The 16,938-nt window shown below is 33.6% G+C and overlaps 3 protein-coding genes across 3 annotated transcripts; all 3 read right to left on the bottom strand.

Annotated features, from left to right (window-relative positions):
* Nucleotides 1–1,698: 1,698 nt before the first annotated feature.
* On the bottom strand, nucleotides 1,699–5,789 carry LOC126264485 (uncharacterized). Its single transcript, XM_049962683.1, has 3 exons — nucleotides 4,823–5,789; nucleotides 4,288–4,390; nucleotides 1,699–2,287 (listed from the first exon to the last, which is right to left on the bottom strand). The coding sequence occupies exons 1-3, from the start codon at nucleotides 5,787–5,789 to the stop codon at nucleotides 1,699–1,701; spliced, it is 1,659 nt and encodes a 552-aa protein (XP_049818640.1).
* LOC109606611 (uncharacterized) lies at nucleotides 4,828–9,237 on the bottom strand. Its single transcript, XM_049962679.1, has 2 exons — nucleotides 8,299–9,237; nucleotides 4,828–5,004 (listed from the first exon to the last, which is right to left on the bottom strand). The coding sequence occupies exon 1, from the start codon at nucleotides 9,082–9,084 to the stop codon at nucleotides 8,377–8,379; it is 708 nt and encodes a 235-aa protein (XP_049818636.1). The 5' UTR covers nucleotides 9,085–9,237; the 3' UTR covers nucleotides 4,828–5,004; nucleotides 8,299–8,376.
* A 769-nt stretch (nucleotides 9,238–10,006) lies between these two features.
* LOC109597573 (uncharacterized) lies at nucleotides 10,007–16,364 on the bottom strand. The gene is made up of 3 exons (XM_020013301.2): nucleotides 16,295–16,364; nucleotides 12,169–14,031; nucleotides 10,007–10,690 (listed from the first exon to the last, which is right to left on the bottom strand). The coding sequence occupies exons 1-3, from the start codon at nucleotides 16,307–16,309 to the stop codon at nucleotides 10,478–10,480; spliced, it is 2,091 nt and encodes a 696-aa protein (XP_019868860.2). The 5' UTR covers nucleotides 16,310–16,364; the 3' UTR covers nucleotides 10,007–10,477.
* Nucleotides 16,365–16,938: the final 574 nt, after the last annotated feature.

The raw sequence follows: 16,938 nt of genomic DNA, 5'->3' as shown, positions 1-16,938 counted from the left end.
TATTGAAGGATTGGGTCGTTCATTAACAGTTCTTTACAATTATTGAAACAATTTATGTATTCCGGTGTTAAAGTGATTTTTGCATTTTTCTTTAATAGTTTGGTCATTGGTTTGGTCAAATGTGCGAAGTTGGGAATGAAGCGCCTGTAGTAACCTAAAAGTCCAAGGAAGCTTTTTATTTCTTTACTAGTTTTGGGAATTGGAAATTTTTTTATTGCGATTATTTTGTCTGGATTTGGTTTAATACCTTCTTTTGTAATTATATGCCCTAAGAATGATGTTTCTTTTTTTAAGAATTCGCATTTGTCTAGTTGAATTTGAAAGTGTGCCTTGCGTAGCTTACCGAACACGAGTTCAAGGTTGTTAATGTGTTCTTGAAGAGAGTTTGAGAAAACGATAATATCGTCTAGGTACACAAGACAGATTTTTCCAATCAATTCTTTCAGGATATTGTCCATAACTCTGTAACGGGTTACCGATGATAATTCAGTTGGTATAACCAAAGTCTTTTTGAAAGACTCGTTACAACAGGTTAAAGGGAGCGATTTAATTTTACACAAAATATTTATGAGGTTAGACTATACAATTCTTACTCCATAATTAATTTCAATATCACTAACCTTTGTTTTTGTTGAACAGATCTTCTTCAACTAAGGTGATGTATTACACTCAATACTCACACCTTTCACCAAACCGAAATATTAGATAATTTCTACTCACTGTTTTATTGTTCTTTAATTTCTAGTTCGGAATTAATTAAAACTCAATTTTAATTAACCTAACTATATTAACAAAATAAATATAAGAAAAACAAAAACAAATAAATATAAATAGAAAAAAATTGAATAATTTAAATTTACTTAAATTCTTGGCAAAAAGGTTGAACTTTGACAAACAGTAAGTAAAAACAACTAAAAGAACTTCGATCTCGACACTTGAAAAATTCGGGTAAAAATCTACCGAAATAAATGAATCCCAGAGTTTTACAAATTCGGATTCTAGGAAGGGGTGAAGTAGGTGGTGACTTAAGACCCTTAAGAATCTGAATGTCTCCAACAACGATCCTACTTCAACCAATCAGATGAACTAAACAAATGTTCCTTTTCTCAACATTGTTGCCAAATTAATTTAAGAGTTTTTCTATATGAAACCCTAATCTAAATAATAATAATGTACTTGGTCTAAAAAACCTTAATGCAATTCAAAATACAATACAATTCATTGTTTCAATAATATTACAATTCTGATGTTATTTGCATAAGGAAAAACCATTGTACTTACAAACATTTTCAATCTTTTTTAAAAATCAATTCATTAACTTAAATAAGACAAAAATAAAAGAACAAAGTTACAATTCTCTAAAATTTCCTGTTGGGGTAAATTATTACATTTTCCTTTAATTAATTTAATTTAATTACTGAATAAGTTCTACATAGAAATATCACTATTTAAACTTCGAACCCACTGTGCGACCACACCCTGACACTAGATAAGGGTTCGAAAAGAACACATGTGTTAAAAAAAATCAACGAACGTTTAGATTAAGATAAGTAATTTTTAAAATAAATTTTGTATTTTACGACTATTTTACGATTACCAAATGTAAGATTAATTTTAAGAAAACCCATAAAAATATGAAAAAATTCGTGAGAATCTAAACAAAGTGGTGGTCTAAAAATTCTCCCACGAAGTCATTTATTAACGGTTTTCTAGCTCTGTTACAACTCTTTGGAAAGTCGCCGGGGCGTTCTTTAGACCGAAAAGCATGCGGACGTATTCGTAATGGCCGTTTTCGGTATTAAAAGCCGTTTTTTGTATATCGTCGGGGTGCATTTCGATTTGATGGAAACCGCTGGCTAAATCTAGAGTGGAGAAATAATTGCAACGTCCTAGTTTGTCCAGGACATCATTTATGTTTGGTATTGGATATTTATCATCTATTGTTTTTTCATTTAATTTGCGATAATCCACAACTATTCGCCATTTTTTCTTTCCGGAAGCGTCTGATTTTTTAGGTACTACCCAAATAGGGGCGGACCAAGGAGAGTGGCTAGGACGGATTATGCCCTGTTCTAACATATTGTTAATTTGATTCTTTACCTCCTCGCGATGTACGAAGGGGTATCTGTATGTTTTAGTAAAAACAGGTATTTCGTCTGTAGTACGAATCCTGTGTGTAATTTGATTACTGAAGGTTAGACTATCATCTGGTTTAAAGAAGACGTCTTTATATTTTGTGCAGTGTTTGATGATTTCTTTTTTTTCTTCTGAATTTAGATGATCAGTCCTAATAATTTCGGAAATATTTCTTAATTTAGTTTCTTTTGCTGTTATATGAAAATTATACAGCTCGAAATTATTGTCTGCTTTGTAGGCTTTTAGCGGGTAAAGTAAGGAAAAATTAATTTCGTCATCTGATACATTTGAAATTTCTATAAGTGCTTTACCATTTTTAGATGTCGTTAATATTTCAGGAATTTTGCAATTTTGAATTGTTTGTTTTGGAATTAATATATTACCTTCGGAGATTGTTGTAGGCACTTGTAATGTTATTGTGGTGTTACCGGGAATAAGTTTTTGAATTAATATGTTATTACTAGTCTGTAGATAGAGAATTTTATTATTTGAATTTGGAGTGCTTAGAATGTTATTAGGAATATCTAGTTTTATTTGTAGGATATGCATGTTATCTACTCCTATTAGACCGTCAAAAATTTCGTGAAATTTAAATAAATGAAATGTTATCACCTCGTTACTATTAAATTCTGGAAATGCCTTTGTTTGCATGACCTCGTCGTGTTTGGATGATGCAAATGCTGTTGTAACAATAAATGGTTCTTTGATTATTTTGTGAGGGTAATATTTATGAGCGATTAAAGGATTAAGAAAAGATTTTGTAGAGCCTGTGTCGATAAGTAATTTTAATTGAGGGTTTTTTATTTGGATGTAAGGAAGTTTTTTTCCGTTGGGATTTGTGTGGAATTCAATTACTTTGTCGGTTTTGAATATTGGTCGTCCCGAAAATTTTCATAATAAGGACTCTCTTCGTTAAATTCGTAAGTAGTCTCGTTTTGATTGGTTTTAGTGTCGACTGGATTATTATTTTCTAAGTTATAGAGCTCTTCAAACTGAAATTTAGGTGACTGATTTTGACGAGAATTGATTGTTTTGGCTCTAATGTGGGATACACCACTCATTGGTGTAGGGTGTTGGGTTCTGTTTTGTTTTGTTCGAAAATTTACAGGGTTACGGGGAAAGTTTTGTTGTCTGTTGGGGACGCCTTGACCATGCTGGCGATTTTGGGAACCTTGGGAAAAATTTTGATTGAGTGGTCTATTATAATTTCTTTGGTTTTGGGAACCTTGGGAAAAATTTTGATTGGGTGGTCTATTATAATTTGTTTGAACTTGAGAAGCATAGTAATTGAATTTTTCTTCGCTTTTTACGAATTCAAGAGCTTCTAACATATTTCTTGGGCTTTTTACCCTTAACATTGAGGCTAATATAGTTGGTTTTACATTTGCTTGGAATACCGTTAGGGCGCTTTGGTTAAAATGTTCTAATTTCATGTGTCGCATTTCTGGATTCGGTTCATTTAGGGTTACATAATTATTAAAAATATTGCATAATTCGTAAATTTTATTGTAATAATCCGAAGCGGTTTCGCTGCGGCTTTGCCGTAACTGGTGAAGATCGTACAACAAACTATGCTCATTTCTAATATCACCAAAGTGTCTAATCAATTCCGTTCTAATTTGTGTAATCGAAATTGCGTTTGAGTTTTCAATAACTGCGAGGGCTGGGCCTCGTAGTTTATTAGTAATAGAAGCGGTGATGTAGTCGTTTACTAAACTTTCGGGGTCCTTAATATCATAAAATTTGTTAACTACTTTTTCCAGTCTCCCAATAAAAAATCGAAGTTTGGACGAATCACCATCAAAGGTAGGAATGGTATCCATCATGTCTTTAATTGTAATTTGAGCCATTTTGATTTACTTGTTTGTTTTTACTAGTTAATAAATTTAATTTTGAAATTAATATCGAGTTCTAGCAGTTTTTAGTACTCTAATTCTGAATTGCTTCAATTTCAATTCTTTAAAATGTTAATGGGAAAACATGAGTTACTTACATAAAATTTATAATTTTATCCCCGTTGCGTGGACTTCTCCTCGATGGACGTAGTTCAGCGTGTGGGATGGTTTAATTTGTGGTTTCCTTCTGGTTTCTCCGCGATGGACGTAACTAGTTGGAAGTTCCACTTGTTTGATTTCCTGAATCTCTTCTTACTGGTTTCTCCACGATGGACTTAACTCAGTTGGATTCTCGTAGATTCTTCTTGTTGTGTTGCATCTATGTGTTGCTCTGGATTTCCTCGATGGATGGTCCTCGGCTGATTGTGTTTAATTGTAGTATTTGTTCCTTAGATTTTCCTTAATGGATGCTTCTTCGGAATGTGGTTCTTTCACTTCCAAACGATTGAAATCGACGTGATAGTTTCACTGAAGTGAACCGTACGACTGCGCCAGTTAAATAAGTATATTTAACAGTTTAGATAAAACTTTATTTTCTACAATTTACACTGTTCAATATAGATGCTTTATGTACAATAATTTCTGCTAGACTGCCATCCACCCCCTTGGATGGGTCTATTTAAAATAGGGAATGTTTACGTTAACCCCATTAAGGGATACTCTTAATAAGTGGACGAAAACATTCCCATGCCTAAACCACCAAGAGATAAGATAACTAACTATATACAAAACTATATCTAACATAAACACTAATATAAACACTAATACATTTAACTCGCGACGCTCGGTACTTGATCCCTTCGATTGCGGACTGGCGCCTAAGTGGTTGGGTACAGTACAACGTGACGCAAAGTGTCCTTGTCGTCCACACTTGAAACAGGCAATCGATGGCTTCGTCGAATTTGGTCCATTGAATGATGGGTGTCCCCTCGAGGTACTGGGTCTCGACATCTGGTTCTCATTATTTCTTGAGCTCCGACACTTGTCCGATTTATGACCCAATTTCCCACAATTGCAACATATTGTTGAAGCCATTGGTAATTTAGGCTTTTTATTGGGGTTGTGGTCGAGGTCGTTCGTCGTTGATTTCCTTTTCATATAAGAAAAAACGGTCAGTTCTTTTAGCAGTTTAGCTCTTGTGTCGATGTCGGAGGTAATCGCAAGTCGACGAGTCCTGGGTTCGAATGATGCGATATGTGCAAGAACTGCACTCGCTAGAATTTCTTCTCTTGTCAGATTCGAACACCTAGTCATTAGCGACGTCATTTGGCGAGCTGCATACGATGCAAGACATTCATCATCCTTTGGCTTACTGTTTTGGAAATTTAGAAAAACAGTCGCTGTTGTTTCGGGACAATGATATCTTGACGCAAAAATGTCTTTAAATTCCGACCACGTCATCTCCGGGTATGTCACTTTTGATAGCCAAGAGGATGCTTGACCCCTTAAAGCTTTACTAAGCAAAATTATCAAGGGAGCACCACTCATTGATTTGTCCGAAATGCACATATCTGCCGTCGAGATCCAAGCTTGTGCATCAGCGTTCTCTGTATCCGGATCAAACTCTGGCAATTCTACACTGACCTGATTCGACGGTGGCCGCAGAGCTTGTAGAAGAGCCAAAAAGTTCCTATTTTGTTGTTCCAATAGCGACTCCCACTTCACTTCACTTCCACCAGATCCAGATCCAGATCCTGATCCAGATCCTGATTCAGATCCCACTTCTGATGTCGCAGCGCGGTCAGAATTATCGGCCATTTCGAATATTAAATAACACGCAAGTAGTCCTTACAATGTAATTGAACTAACAGGCACAGGATTATAACTAATAGTCAAACAATTAGGTAGGAGTCGTATGAAACGCGGTGATCCCGACGGTTATGCCAAGCCAAGCCAAGACTTCTACGCAGCTTCCCTGACGGAGCTTAACTGTCCGCCCTCGCAGGTCTCCTCTACAGTCACCCTCGGTTCGAGTACCATCCCCTGCTTAGCACTTCCGCTGATTCCACCCAAGTACTATAAGTATGCAACCCATAGTACTACTTGCGTTTCACATGAACCCTCCGACATATATATGTCGCAGCGCGGTCAGGATTATCGGCCATTTCGAATATTAAATAACACGCAAATAGTCCTTACAATGTAATTGAACTAACAGGCACAGGATTACAACTAATAGTCAAACAATTAGGTAGGAGTTGTATGAAACGCGGTGATCCCGACAGTTATGCCAAGCCAAGACTTCTACGCAGCTTCCCTGACGGAGCTTAACTTCCCGCCCTCGCAGGTCTCCTCTACCGTCACCCTCGGTTCGAGTACCATCCCCTGCTTAGCACTTCCGCTGATTCCACCCAAGTACTATAAGTATGCAACCCATAGTACTACTTGCGTTTCACATGAACCCTCCGACACGGCCATTCTGACAAGTCACACGTCCTCGTGTGATTTTCCTGCAAATTAAGTTCAAACAGTAATAGTTCATTCGGCTTTTCCTGACTAATATCAGGCTATCGATAGTTTTATCAACCTTTCAAATCAAATGCATAAAAGTTTGCCCCAATGCGTGTTACATCTACGATATTTTCGAATATAAGACTAGAGTTTATCTATGGACATGAAAACCTCAAGATCTGCATCACTTAACCAGCAATACAGATTCGTCATCACTTAACCAGCGATGACTCTCAACAGAAATTATCACTTAACCAGCGATAAAATCTCTTCGCCACTTAACCAGCGACGGCTCTCACTAGAAATTATCACTTAACCAGCGATAAAATCTCTTCGCCACTTTACCAGCGACGGCTCTCAACTTAATCAGTGTCCACACAGTTTTCAGTCCAATGATAAAATAATAATAAAAATATAAAAATGAATAAAATTAAGATTTAAACTATTATTTACGTTGATTCTTCTTCTTCAGAAAAAGTGATTAAATCATCGTCATTGGGTACAAAGTTTTCTGGCATTTTCTTTATGCGGTCATACCAAATAAATATCTGTTACAAGACACTCATAAAATAATTATTACATTTTTACAATTAACTCTTTCCCAAAATAAGACAACCGATTCCATTCAACACAGGTACTGTTTAGATCTATTTCAAAATATCCAAACATGAACATTGATAATAATTCAAATGCCTTTGTTAATATTCCCAATTAAACACATGAATCATCGTCTAAACAATGATCATCTACACACAACGTCTCTACATTGCCTCTGCCCCCTGCGCCATGATCAAAACCAACTGATTTTGCACTTGCAGTTACAGATCGACACATGTAAGACAATCCACAGTCTCACTACTGGGACTCAAACTGACGTCTCTTTCAACGCCTTCAAGTTCAACTGGAATATAACTTTCTGGCATTTTCCACGATTTTTCATGCGCTTACTTATAAGTTCGATTGCTACTTAATGACTTCAAAAATATAGATTACCATTCAATACCTCTATCAGGAAGAAAACAATTCTAAACATAGGATCAAATTTTGTTTGGTGTCTGACTTTAGAGCGATCAAACATGACTTTATGATATTTATGTAAATTTTGCATACTTCATAAACTTGATATACAAGATATTGAATAGACTTTTTTTAAGAAAAGAACATTTCTCCGTATTAAAAGAAAATCTAGCTTTTGTCAGTTTCTATGTCTAAATTTTGAAAATTAATTTTGTAGGAATCGTTTAAAACGCACATGTTAACTACATTGATTTTCTTTAGGCTAAGTTCCTCAAATGTCATATGAACAGCTAATCCTTTACTCAAAATTTCTCGGTCAATCATTGTGTCATGTTGCTAACAATAATCCGGTAAAAAGTGAAACAATACTTCAAGAGAGATATTATAAATTTCAACAACAGCCTAAATTTGTTAGGTACTGTTTATACTCATCTGTCCCATGCCAGTCATAACAACAACATTAGAAAATCGTTTACCATTAAGCTTAAGTGATATAGATTTTTTAATGAGCGAACATTCCGACCCGGAATCAAAACAAAATGAAAACTTCTCACCCTTATGTTTTAAAGTGGCTGCAGGTGTGTTTACCAAACACATATTGACGCGACGCTCGGTACTTGATCCCTTCGACTACGGATTGGCGTCTAAGTGGTTGGGTACAGTACAACGTGATGCAAAGTGTCCCTGTCGTCCACACTTGAAACAGGCAATCGATGGCTTCGTTGAATTTGGTCCATTGAATGATGGGTGTCCACTCGAGGTACTGGGTCTCGACATCTGGTTCTCATCATTTCTTGACCTCCGACACTTGTCCGATTTATGACCCAATTTCCCACAATTGTAACATATTGTTGAAGCCATTGATAATTTAGGCTTTTTATTGGGGTTGTGGTCGAAGTCGTTCGTCGTTGATTTCCTTTTCATATAAGAAAAAAACGGTCAGTTCTTTTAGCAGTTTAGCTCTTGTATCGATGTCGGAGGTAATCGCAAGTCGACGAGTCCTGGGTTCGAATGATGCGATATGTGCAAGAACTGCACTCGCTAGAATTTCTTCTCTTGTCAGATTCGAACACCTAGTCATTAGCGACGTCATTTGGCGAGCTGCATACGATGCAAGACATTCATCATCCTTTGGCTTATTGTTTAGGAAATTTAGAAAAACAGTCGCTGTTGTTTCGGGACAATGATATCTTGACGCAAAAATGTCTTTAAATTCCGACCACGTCATCTCCGGGTATGTCACTTTTGATAGCCAAGAGGATGCTTGACCCCTTAAAGCTTTACTAAGCAAAATTATCAAGGGAGCACCACTCATTGATTTGTCCGAAATGCACATATCTGCCGTCGAGATCCAAGCTTGTGCATCAGCGTTCTCTGTATCCGGATCAAACTCTGGCAATTCTACACTGACCTGATTCGACGGTGGCCGCAGAGCTTGTAGAAGAGCCAAAAAGTTCCTATTTTGTTGTTCCAATAGCGACTCCCACTTCACTTCACTTCCACCAGATCCAGATCCTGATCCTGATTCAAATCTTGATTCAGATCCCACTTCTGATGTCGCAGCGCGGTCAGGATTATCGGCCATTTCGAATATTAAATAACACGCAAATAGTCCTTACAATGTAATTGAACTAACAGGCACAGGATTACAACTAATAGTCAAACAATTAGGTAGGAGTTGTATGAAACGCGGTGATCCCGACAGTTATGCCAAGCCAAGACTTCTACGCAGCTTCCCTGACGGAGCTTAACTTCCCGCCCTCGCAGGTCTCCTCTACCGTCACCCTCGGTTCGAGTACCATCCCCTGCTTAGCACTTCCGCTGATTCCACCCAAGTACTATAAGTATGCAACCCATAGTACTACTTGCGTTTCACATGAACCCTCCGACATATATATAAATATTGAGGGACTATGTGGTACCATATTCAGATAAAAATATGCCAATAAACTTTAATTTCAACAAGATAATTACCCGAAGCTCACAAAAATTTGAAGTGTGTGAACAACAAAATAAGACACAAAGAGTATAGTAATCAGCAAGATTTATTCACGGTTCTGCAAGAGTCCTGGCAAAATATGGATCCAAATATTATTGACCATCTGTTGCTTTCCATTTAAAAAATGTGTTTGGAAGTTATACATAATAATGGTAATTTTACAATATATTAGTGTACAATTTATTAAAATACTAATTACAAATTATTTGTAGTAATAAAACTTTAAATAACATAAGCTGCTTTATTTTTTGCCAGCCCAAAAAAATTATCATCAGTAAAATTCAACTCTTTATTTTGTTTATTGTTTAACTATGTAATTGTTAAATTTATAAGGAGAAGTTTATTTTCAATATACATTTTTTTGAACATAATATCCAAGACCAAAATATTTAAATTTTAAAAAAGTTGCTCTACTTTCTGCCAATATTGTACAATATGTTTGATTTATCAAAAAAAACTCAGGCCTCTGTTATTAAAAAATTAAAGGCTACAAAAGAATACACAACATTCAAAACTCAAGTATATAAATTATATTTATTAACAACAAAGGAATACATCTAAATTTAATAAATATTGCACTATTTCAGTCATTTATAAATATTGTAGTTTACAACTTTTATTGCACATGCCCGACGAAATTAGTACTTTTTAACTTTGGTTGAAAATTAGTACATCTCAATTTAGGTGTATTGCACATTTGTATGTACGGATAAAACATAAATTTATCCGCACTATTGTGCAACTGTTGTTCAAAACAATTAATCTTTTATGTAATCTAGGAAATGCACAAAAACATTTATAATAACTTAACATTAAACTTAATTTAAATTAACATTTCTCTTAATTGAGTGTACCATATCATTAGAAAATAAATTATTTACTAAACAAAAAATAATCTCCGACGTAAAATACCTAAAAGAACTACAAAACGAACTTAAACAAATAAAAACAATAAATAGATAACAAAAACGTATTAAAATTAATGATGAGCAATATTTTGGTATGAAACTTTAGCATGATATCCACTGTCATCGGCGTAGTATTCTACATTTTGAATTCTTCCATCCGGCAATAAAACATGGTACTGTCCCTTTACAGTTTTTTCTTCCCTTTTCTCCTCGTGCCCGAAGTCGTTGCCCATTTTGTTGTCCTTTATTCTGTAGCCAAAGGCGTATTTGGCAGCGTACTGAAGCTGAAACATATAAAAAATAAATAGTTTGTGAAAAAAACCACTGTTTTTACATAAAGTAATTAAGTATTACATGCATATGTGTATTAAAATTATATTGTTTCCTCCTACTTAATTATTAATTATTAATCGTGCTGATTATTTAGAAAATGATGGTAATAAACTTATTATTTTATCAGGTGTCATTATATTAAGTAATTAACCTGTAAATTGTGAAAAATGTCTCATTATCATTGGCTAACAATTTTATTTCATTAAAGATTGGAATATTGGATGAGTATTCATAAGATTTCATTGACAAGTATACATGATGTGAAAGCACTTTAAATGATAGTTGCGTAGAAAGTGCAAATGTTTAAATAATGTCTATTAAAACCTTCCTCTTGTCATGAAGTAGTGCGCTTGCTTAGTTTTGTATTGTTTATTGTTGCTATATAAAGGGGAAAACGATTGATTTTAAACCAGTAGACTGCTATTAACTGTCATGATGTGCAAACTAATTTAAAAGGACCCCTCATAATTTTTTAATATTTTAGTTAATTAATTTTTATTTCGGGGTTCTTTTAATAATTTAAAACTAAAGAAAAAAATAAAGCTTTATTTAAAATTCAAAATTAATAATAATAATTAATTAAAAGAATTACTTAAATTATAAGAAATATAATTATTATTATTATTATTATGGCACATAATTAAAATGGTCACCTACAGTTTGCACAAAAGAACAATTACAAGAATTAGCTAATTAATTATATGCACTGTTATTAATTTCAATTTCTTCATTTACCAATTTTTGAGAGGGCCTTATATATCTTAATATTTATTTCTCTTAGCCTCTTTTTACTTATTCTTTTGCGTCTATAATAGTGTCTGCTTGGTTTGTGTTTATGACCATTATGAGGTCTTTGTCTAAAAATATGACCTCCTTTTGAAGAGGACTCGTGATTTTCGTTGTGATTATTTATAACAATTATGTTAGCAGCCCCTTTTTCTGACTGTTTCTTTAAAGTATCATGAATATCATAGTGGTGAAACAAATTGTTTTTTGGTGATTCAGTGGAGTAAAAATAGTGTTGAGGTCTGAGTCGTGACCTATTTCGTTTATTTGACCGCCATTTTCTTTCTTGAGGTTGTAAATTATCTAATAATTCATATTCAGGTGCGGTGTTATTAAAATTACTAGACTGATTTGATTTTTCAACACTGGAAGTTGTGCTACTACTATCAAAATAGTCTCCATAATCATAATTATAATCTAAATTAACTACCCCAGTGTTATTTTCACTGGATGTAACATTATCGTAATCCTCATCATAATTACAACACGTTCCATTACATTCACCGTAATCGCCACAGTCCGAAGAGTAAGACGTGTTTAGTTCACGCTTGTTAATTACATGCTTATCTAAGTCTGAAAATTTTCTCCCAGGAACCAACACATTAATTAACAGCCCAATTAATTTCGTGTAAACTTTACTTACATCATTATGTTCATCGCGATGATTCTTCGATCTTGCGTAAATTTTGTTCTCAGTCTTGTGCTCCGTCTCCATCACCACCTCTTGATACGAAGTATTAGGCACCGCAGGCCGATCTATGTTTTGATGGATTTGCAGTTCGACTGTCTTGTGATTTTCCGTTCCTTGATGCAAAAGCAGGCCGTTTTGTCTGGCCGCTTCCTTGTGTGCCTGAGCGTCAATGAGGGCTTCGTTTTGCTTCTTTATTTGTGACGCAACCACTTTTTCAGCTTGCAGCAGAGCAAGAAGTTGATGGTGGTTGTGGTTTGGAGCGTAAAGTTGGACGTCAGGCTTTGTAGATTGGAACGACAGTGGCTTGGAATAGCTTATCGGTGCAGGTATCGCCGTGTTCTTCGACTGTTCCGTGTCGTGATCTTCGGCGTTATTACTTTGGCCCCCAATTTGAACCGTATTGGTGGCGAGTGATTCATGTTGAACATCATATGCTTGTTGAGGAGCAACTTGTTGTGCTGAGTAAGCATCATGGTCAGTTGGAGGTTGTTGAGTTATGGCATTGTAACTTGGTTCTGTGGAACTTACATAAGTTTGAGCCACGTGATTCTTATAATTAATTGGTGTAATAGGTGAAACAACGACAACATTGTGAGCTTGAACTTGTTGGGGAGCTGGTGCTGTTAATGGCAGAGCTTGTGGTTGATTAAATCCACTATTCTGGGCAGCTATCTTAGCAAAAGCTTCTTGTTTTGCACGTTCAGCTGCTAAAGCTATGGCTTTGTGCTGAGCTTCAACATGTGCCAGAGCCTGCTGGTGTGCCTGAGCAAGAACATTAGAAGCTTGTTCTTTTGAAGATGCATCCAATTGGGCTTGTAAAGCCTCCAATATTGATTTACTGTTACTGTGCTCAACATTCGGAATTTGATTAATTATTTGATCGTGATTGTTTGGTTCCGGAGTATGTTGTAGAATTGATGGCTTAAACGGTTGAGCCCCTTGAACAACTGGAAAAATGGCATTAGAGTTTGTCCTCTCCAACAATTTTTTTAAACCCTCCAACTGAACATTAGGATTTTTACCAATAAGATCTTTCAACACCGAATAATTTCTGTCATATTTTTGTAAATTGGGAGAAACATTCTTCAAAATTTTTTCTGCATCTTTACCATCAATACCGAAATTATTTTTCAGAATATTCGGCTGAATATAAATATATTGTGATTGCCCGGAAGTATCAAGGTGGTCTTGCCTGTTAATTAAAACTTTCGTTGTTTGAGTTGACTCGGTCTGCAAGTCGTCCTCTTTGGCAAAGTAACTATTCTGTTTCAATTTTTTATTACTTCTCCTGATTTCCTTGTCTGCTTTCAAACCTGTTTCCTTCGGAGCATTTACTTTCATTAATTCCAAATTGTTCTTCATTATTTCTTCGTCACTTCTCTGTTCTGACCTCATATGGCGTGGTATCATCGGTTGCCAATCTTCAACTTCTTCAAATGAAGGAACAGCACGTTTTTCTTCTAATTTGACTGTACCATGTTGATTGTTAGGTCTACGTTTCCCATTATTTTGTCCTCTGAGCCTTAAACCTGATTGTTGTTGCAAATTATCGTGGCTCAAAATATGACTTATTCCTGTCTGGTCTTTCAAGCCGGGTAAATTGACTAAGTCAGCCTGTTGTTGCAGGGCATATCTGTTCTTCTGGTGGTCTTGTTGTAAAGCACTTTTGTAGTCAAATACTGGTGGGCGGTGTATTTCTCGAGAGACATGATCATTGGGATTTCTTACTGATCTAATGTGGTCATGTTCTTTGGAATCTTCGTGAACTTTAGGATTATGAATTTCTGCCCTAGTGAAGCACACTAAGCACAATATCTGCAAATAAAAAAGTGGAAGTATATTATTACATATAAAAATTTTATACAATTTTTAGAGAAAAGCTTCTAATAAAATTTTAACGAGAATTGAATATTTACTAAATCTAATTATAATAATACATTACTACACACTTGTCTGTTACTCAGTTATTGTTGAAGATGCGACTGTTATAATGTGAATGTAAATTTATAGACTAAATGATATAATAAAAATACCACAAGTCAAAAAATCCATATAGAAATTTAGAACGAATGCTACAATAGGATAAATTGCATAAGGAAACTTGTATTTAACAAAAATGTACCATAGAAAGTAGCAGTAGTAAATAAAATATTGATGTTATGCGGAATATAAAATGGTACCTATACAATACCTAACCTAACCCATCGAATTTCATGTCAAAATGAAATAAATTATATAGAATTATTGAATTATTGAAGTGAAAAATTCTTTAGCCACGTTGAGCACTTTTTGGTAGGGGAAATCTTATGGGTTCGCGTCATCGACATGCTTATATCAGTATATATGTAGATATACGTATAGAGCTGTATATACCTTATAAGAGAAATTGAATGGATTTAGTGAAGAATTTATTTAAATATGTCCAATGATCGAAAACTCATTAGTACAAAACTTAAAACGACAATCGATGTCGCTTTTACGCGATACTTAGATAAATTTTAATCAAACATTTTCATTTCTTACTTTAATTACCATAAGCCTATTGTATCTTATTTAGAACAAAATGAAATAATTCATAATTAATTTCACATACATCATATTTTGGTACTATGCCAACTGAATACAAATTAAGAAAAAAAAGTAAAATTTATTTAAATAATAATAGCTGACCTCATTCTCCGATTAATTTTGAAGATCTCATTAAATCCGGAAATAATGGTATTGTTTTCTTATAATAAACGAATATCTAGTTTACATGAATTAATGAAAAGACTACATAATTAATATATGGATTTAAGATTGAATATCAATAACATATGTAGTTTAACCTAAATTTGAATTTAGAGTATATTGGTTTATTAAATTGTATAGAATACATAAATTTGATGAGGTGTGATTAAAAAGCACCTCATTAATTTCCGTGCAAAAAGCAATTATATCTTCTAATCTTTTAAATAGTTATTATTTGTGATTATGTGTTTAGTATATGAAAGTTTGTCTTGTGGTATTTTCACCTCAATAATAAGAGTACTTATGTAATACATTACTGGTAATTGAGTACACAAAGTATAATATAATAGTAAGCATCTGTTTGTCAGACAAATAATCAATTTATTATATGTAGTAGAATATTACGTCTTTAACTAATGAGATTTATATAAGTGAATTATTCTATAGAGGGTGAATAAACTATACAACGTATACCTCTATAACCAATTTTAGTTCAACACCAAGTTTCAATTCAAGAGGCACAAATTCAGAATGTTTAAAGTTGTGAAATGTGAAGCTGATTTAAAAATAGTTTAGATTTATGTTTAATTCTTATGCGAAATTAGTTTATGGCATGTAAATTACCACTAACATAACATACTCTCAAAATTCTGATAAAATGCTTTTTAGATTCATGCTTAATTCTTATGCAAAATTAGTTTATGGCATATAAATTACCATTAACATAACTTACACCCAAAACTCTAATACAATGAAATGATAGATAAGTAGATTTGATAAAACAATAGCCTATTAATAATTAATTATTCTTAACATGAAATATCATATGAAGTGAAAAAAGTAGATGTATTTTCTCAAGACTATTAATTGTTACTAAGAAATTAAATTTTCCACTATTCTCACGTATCATTATCATTAACTAAATTTCTAATGAAAATTATTAGTAAGATTTTTTGATTATCACAATACATTTTTTTATAAATTAAATTAATTAATCCTTAACTGAAACTTATATAGAAAAATTATAAAATTATTTCTAATTTAACATATATATGTTGAAAACATTATTTTTTTACTTTTTATTGTTATAAATTCCTTTAATTTTAAATTTCAAAAGTATTAATATTATATATACATAAAAAAGTCCTTTTTTCAAAAAATTTATAAATTATGTAGTGCATACAATTTTAGACAATACTATTAATTATATATATTATATAATTATTTAATTTTTTGGAAAAAGGATTATATATATATACATCTAAAATTATAATATACATATAATTTTAGATGTATAGTATAAAATTTAAGAATTTTATATTTCTATGTAGGAAACTAAGGTACTCACCAGTGTCAAATACATTTTATTATTTGGAAAAACGAACTACACACTAAAATTTAAAACATTCAAGTTTTAGAACACTACGCTGTGACCTTGCTCTTGTGATGCTAACATTGGCACTGAAGAAAATCAAGAATCACTTTCATTTCTATACGAGTCCATCCTGCATGGGTATAAATCACGATTCTTTCTAAAGATAGCTTTCTTCGTCTCGTCTCGCGTAAGCATCGATGAGATTGAGAGAGAGAAAGTATACTGCAATCTGCCGGGTGAATGAAGAAGTGGTAGACGAACATTTCTCCCAAATTCGCAGGAGCGTATGCGAATGTATTTACATATTAATAATTTCGAGAAATACTTTTACAAAATAATTTCTATGCAATTAAATTCGGTAAGTTGATACACAAAAATAAAATTTAATTTATTAATTTGGACAGGGATAAATCGTTCGTCCAGTAATCCCATTGTGCACCTCGTTAATCCCAACTTGTATGGGTTAAAGCATTTCTCCCTTTTTTTAGGATGCTTAGGTTCATAAAATTTGTATAAATTTCTTGCCTCCTTGTTGACAAAAGGAAACAATGTTTTTCGAATTTTTTTTATATTATAAATTAATTAATAAATATACAATGTGTAACACAGTTAAGATC

This window comes from Aethina tumida, chromosome 2 (assembly GCF_024364675.1).
Source record: "Aethina tumida isolate Nest 87 chromosome 2, icAetTumi1.1, whole genome shotgun sequence".
Taxonomy (NCBI): Eukaryota; Metazoa; Arthropoda; class Insecta; order Coleoptera; family Nitidulidae; genus Aethina; species Aethina tumida.
Note: the sequence above shows the minus strand (reverse complement) of the source record. Positions and strands in the feature narration are given on the sequence as shown.